This window comes from Carlito syrichta, unplaced genomic scaffold (genome assembly GCF_000164805.1).
Source record: "Carlito syrichta isolate Samal-C Ts95f unplaced genomic scaffold, Tarsius_syrichta-2.0.1 Scaffold309471, whole genome shotgun sequence".
In the NCBI taxonomy this organism is placed as follows: domain Eukaryota; kingdom Metazoa; phylum Chordata; class Mammalia; order Primates; family Tarsiidae; genus Carlito; species Carlito syrichta.
Genome location: NW_007253567.1, coordinates 115,972 through 120,932, shown reverse-complemented (window position 1 = coordinate 120,932; position 4,961 = coordinate 115,972). Strand labels below are relative to the sequence as shown.

At 59.6% G+C, this 4,961-nt stretch overlaps 1 protein-coding gene across 1 annotated transcript in view; it reads left to right on the top strand.

The window, feature by feature from the left end:
* Positions 1-4,961, top strand: part of TNS2 (tensin 2) — a 14,454-nt gene that overhangs the window by 4,465 nt on the left and 5,028 nt on the right. The window contains 11 exon segments of the mRNA XM_021717209.1: positions 592-660; positions 1,495-1,617; positions 1,702-1,766; positions 2,749-2,832; positions 3,310-3,422; positions 3,511-3,571; positions 3,894-3,969; positions 4,182-4,311; positions 4,427-4,492; positions 4,570-4,683; positions 4,851-4,961. The exon segment at positions 4,851-4,961 is cut by the window's right edge and continues 20 nt beyond it. Of these exon segments, the coding sequence (XP_021572884.1) occupies positions 592-660; positions 1,495-1,617; positions 1,702-1,766; positions 2,749-2,832; positions 3,310-3,422; positions 3,511-3,571; positions 3,894-3,969; positions 4,182-4,311; positions 4,427-4,492; positions 4,570-4,683; positions 4,851-4,961 (1,012 nt within the window).

Here is a 4,961-nt window from a genome sequence, read left to right as displayed (position 1 = left end):
TCCTGCCTTCGGGGCAGGGGTCCGCAGGGGTCCCCAACCCGCGGGCCGCGGACCGGTACCGCTCCGTGGCCTGATAGGAACCAGGCTGGACAGCAGGAGGTGAGCGGCAGACAAGCGGAGCTCAGCATTGGTCCGATCAGCGGGGACATTAGATTCTCGTGGAAGAGCGAGCCCTGTTGTGAATTGCACATTCCAGGGATCTAGGTTGCGCGCTCCTTGTGAGAATCTAATGCCTGATGATCTCACCCCACTCCTCCCCCCGTGAAAAAATTGTCTTCCGCGAAACCAGTCCCCGATGTCAACAAGGTTGGGGACGGCGAGACCTCATCTCTACAATAAATCAAAAATTAGCCGGGCGTGGTAGCGCGCGCCTGTAGTTCCAGCTACTTGGAAACGCTGAGGCGGTAGGATCGCCGGAGCCCAGCAGGTCGAGGCGGCGGTGGCTGGGAGCGGCCACTGCACTCCAGCCTGGGCGACAGAGTGAGACTCCAGCTCAGAAAAAATGACTGGGAACTGCTGCCTTAAAGGAAGATTCTTACTTAGGGTCCACCACTGCTGCGGCTGCCTGCCTGAAGTCACTTTTGTCTAAAGCACCCCACTTTATTTCAGCTCTTCAACCTTTCAGAGAAGAGGCATGACCTAACCCGCCTGAACCCCAAGGTAGGAAGGAATTGGCCTCCTCCAACCCCACCTCGATGTCCCCAGCCTCCTCATTATTAATAGTGGCAATTGCAGGCCTAGGCAACATAGCAAGACCTCATCTCTACAAAACAAAAAATCAAAAAATTAGCCGTGGCCAGGCTCGGTGGCTCAGCCTGTAATCCCAGCATTTTGGGAGGCCGAGGTGAGTGGATTGCCTGAGCCCACGGGTTCGAGACCCGCCTGGCAACTTGACGAGACCTCATCTCTACAATAAATTAAAAAAAAAACAAAAAAATTAGCCAGGCGTGGTGGCACGTGCCTGTAGTTCCAGCTACTTGGAAGGCTGAGGCGGAAGGATCGCCGGAGCCCAGCAGGTCGAGGCTGCGGTGGCTGGTCTGGGCGACAAAGTGAGACTCCAACCCAAAAAGAAAAAAAAAATCAGCCATGAATGGTGGTGCGCAACTGTAGTCCCAGTGACTGGGGAGGCTGAGGCGGAAGGATTGCCCGAGCCCAGGAGGTCGAGGCCGGGGTGAGCCACGATCACACCACTGCACTCCAACTTGGGAGACAGAATGAGACTCCAACTCAAAAACACAAAAAATAGTAGCAATTGGCACCCACTTCCCTCTTATTAAGCACTTTCCCGTATGACATATGACTGGAGACACCCCAAAATGTGAGGCAGCAGGTATCAACCCACCGTATAGGTGAAGAAAACACTGAGGCTGTCATGGACAAGCAGCAGACTACTGACCTTGATCCCAGACCTCTACGCCCTGTCCCTTTTCCATCCCCACATGTGTGTCTTTGTTTGCGGCCCCCACCCCCTGTTGCACCCCTGCACGCCCCCAGGTCCAGGACTTCGGCTGGCCTGAACTGCACGCCCCTCCCCTGGACAAGCTGTGCTCTATCTGCAAAGTCATGGAGACGTGGCTCAGTGCTGACCCGCAGCACGTGGTCGTCCTGTACTGCAAGGTGGGTTGGGGCCTCGGGTTCACGGGGCTGGGCGCCCTCAGCCTGGGGCCCCACAGCCCCTCCATCCCTGTCTCTCCCTCTCAGGGCAGCAAGGGCAAGCTTGGGGTCATCGTTTCTGCCTACATGCACTACAGCAAGATATCCGCAGGGTGAGGCTCCCAGGGCCCAACGGCCTTCCCCGACGGCCCTGTCTCCAGCTGGCCCCCAGATCCCGTGCCCCCTGGAGCCCAGCTCTCCATTCAGAGTCCTTGACCCGTAAACTTGACGTTCTCACCTCTTTTGTGTCATCACTGATACTTCACCACAGTCCCAGCAGATGATTCGTATTGGTGTCCTGGGTGGCTTCAAACAACAGAAACCTATTGCCTCACAGTTCTGGAGGCCAGAAGCCCCAAATCAAGGCGTCAGCAGGGCCCTGCTCCCCGAGACCCTGGGTAGAATGCATCCCTGCCTCTTCTGAGCTTCCAGTGGTGACTGGCAAGCCTTGGGTGTCCCTTGGCTCGCAGCTGCACCACTCCGATCTCTGCCTCCGTCGTCACATGACATTCTCCCTGTGTGTCTGTGTCTCTGTGTCTCTTCCTCTCTTCTTATAAGGACGCCAATCATATTGGATTAAGGGCCCACTCTCCTTCAGTATGATCTCATCTTAACTAATTATGTCTGCAACGGCCCTATGTCCAAATAAGCTCACATTCTGAGGTACATATACCTTTCTGGGGACATCATCCAACCCATAACGTGGTCTTTTTCCTTTTTCTTTTTTTTTCCTTTGGTAGAGATGAGGTCTCGTTATGCTGTCCAGGCTGGTCTTGAACTCCTGGTCTCAAGCGATCCTCCCTGCCTCGTCCTCCCAAAGTGCTGGGATTACAGGCATGAGCCACTCTCCCGGCCCACGGCGTGGTCTCATTGCCCCGTTTAACAGTTGAGAAAACTGAAGTTCAGGGAGCAATTGCCTGAGACCCAGTAACTAATAAAATAGCTACATGCAGTACGTCTAGTTCTCTTTACCACCACTCCGGGCTTCCTCTAGGCTCCGGGACCACATCTCTCCTCCCTCCCCTGGGGTTTAGGGAGGGGAGGCCAGGATGGATGCTGGCCCCTAATCCCCCACACCGGTCTCGCTCTCCCTAGGGCAGACCAGGCGCTGGCTACTCTCACCATGCGGAAATTCTGCGAGGACAAGGTGTCCACAGAACTGCAGCCCTCCCAGCGCCGGTGAGTAGCCCGGGCGGGGAAGGGCGGGCCGAAAGAGCTGCTCCCTCCCTCCCTCTGTGGCCACCAAGGCCAGGATGCTCTGACTCAGGCAGCGTGGCTTAAGAGAGCGCTGGGCTCTGTGCCACGGGCTGAGCTCAAGGAGCCTACGACTAGTGGGCTGGAAAGTGGTAAGCCTGGGAATCAAGAGACAAGACCATTGTGGGTGATAAGTTCTCTGAAGAAAGTAAAGCGGAGCCTTGTCTTCAAGAGGGCCTGCAGGGCAGTCAGGACCTGCCCTTGTAATGGGAGGCAGAGATGGAGCAAGAGGGACTGAGGGGAGATGCCAGGAGGACGTGTCAGGCGAGCCGGGAGGCTGGAGGGACGTGCAGTGGAGAAGGGCAGGCCTTCTGAGGGCGGGTGGGGCGCGGGCATCATGGAGAGGGCACCTGGGGACCTCCAGGGTAGGGGCTCATGTCCCCCTGACACATCCTTCACCAGATACATCAGCTATTTCAGTGGGCTGCTGTCGGGCTCCATCAGAATGAACAGCAGCCCACTCTTCCTGCACTACGTGCTGGTGCCCGTGCTGCCCGCCTTCGAGCCCGGCCAGGGTGAGTCCACCTGGGGGATGGACCCCTGGGAAGGGCCGCCTCAGCCCCTCCACCCAGCACCCTTCAGGCATCTTTTCTGCCCCTCCAGGCTTCCAGCCTTTCCTCAAAATCTACCAGTCCATGCAGCTTGTCTACACATCTGGAGTCTAGTGAGTGCTCTGTTCCCAGGTTCCCCCGGGTCTCGTGGCCATAGGCCTCCTCCCCCACCCCCTGCTCCCTGGATTCCTGCTTCTTTGGCCGCCCCAGATGCCTGGGCCTCTGGTTCCAGCCACTGCGCCTGAACACTGATACCACCATGGAATCCATGTTACGGATGGGGAGGCTGAGGCTCAGTTGACAGTCAGGTTCAGACTCTGATCTCCCAGCTTCCTCCTCACTGAGGCCTGGAAGGGGAGCCCCTGGTCTGTGGGGAGTAGGACGGCGGGCCTCCGGGGGCCTCCAGGTCAGCTCTGCCTTCTCTCTTCCCCGCAGCCGCATTGCGGGCCCGGGCCCCCAGCAGCTTTGCATCAACCTGGAGCCTGCCCTCCTCCTCAAAGGCGACGTCATGGTGAGGCGAGAGTCCTGGGGATGGGTGGGAGGGGGTGTGCCCTCCAGCTGCCAGCTGTGCAGTCACCTGGCGAGGCACCAACTCAAGACTGACTGGAGGGTGAATGGGAAAGTCTCCCTGAGGCTGGAGCAGGGCAAGAGTGACAGGCAGTGCCCAGGGCGGAAGCCCAGAAGAGGGCCTGGGCCTGACCCCGGGCTCTCGCCCTCCCCCAGGTGACATGCTACCACAAGGGTGGCCGGGGCACAGATCGGACCCTCGTGTTCCGAGTCCAGTTCCACACGTGTACCATCCACGGGCCACGGCTGGCCTTCCCCAAGGACCAGCTGGATGAGGCCTGGACTGGTGAGTCTGAGACGGGTGGCCTGGGCTGGAGCCCAGGTGAGAGGGTGGGCGGGTGGCCGGTGGGCAGACGGGCTGGTGTGGCTGGGCCTGGCTCCTCACGACCCACTGCCCACAGACGAGAGGTTCCCCTTCCAAGCCTCAGTGGAGTTTGTCTTCTCCTCCAGCCCCGAGAAGATCAAAGGTAAGAACAGGGATTTGGGCGGGGGGCTGAGGGCTGCATCTCCCCTGCTTGCCAACACCCACGCGGCCTTTCCACAGGCAGTACCCCGCGGAATGACCCGTCGGTCTCCGTGGACTACAACACCACAGAGCCCGCCGTGCGCTGGGACTCCTACGAGAACTTCAACCAGCACCATGAAGACAGTGTGGATGGTGTGTGGGGCGGATGGGTGGCTAGGGAGAAGGGGAGGGGTGAGGGTCGGGGGGACAGGGAAGCAGATCCCCCCAGAGGCCCCTGGGCCCTCAGCTGGGGTCCCCACACGCCCTCCTCAGCTGACGCCCCTCTTCCCTCCCTGCCTCCCCTGCTCCTCCCCACCCAGGCGCCCCGACCCACATGCGGGGTCCCCTGGACGGCAGCCCTTACGCCCAGGTGCAGCGGGGCCCCCGCCAGACGCCCCCGGCACCCTCTCCAGAGCCGCCCCCACCGCCCC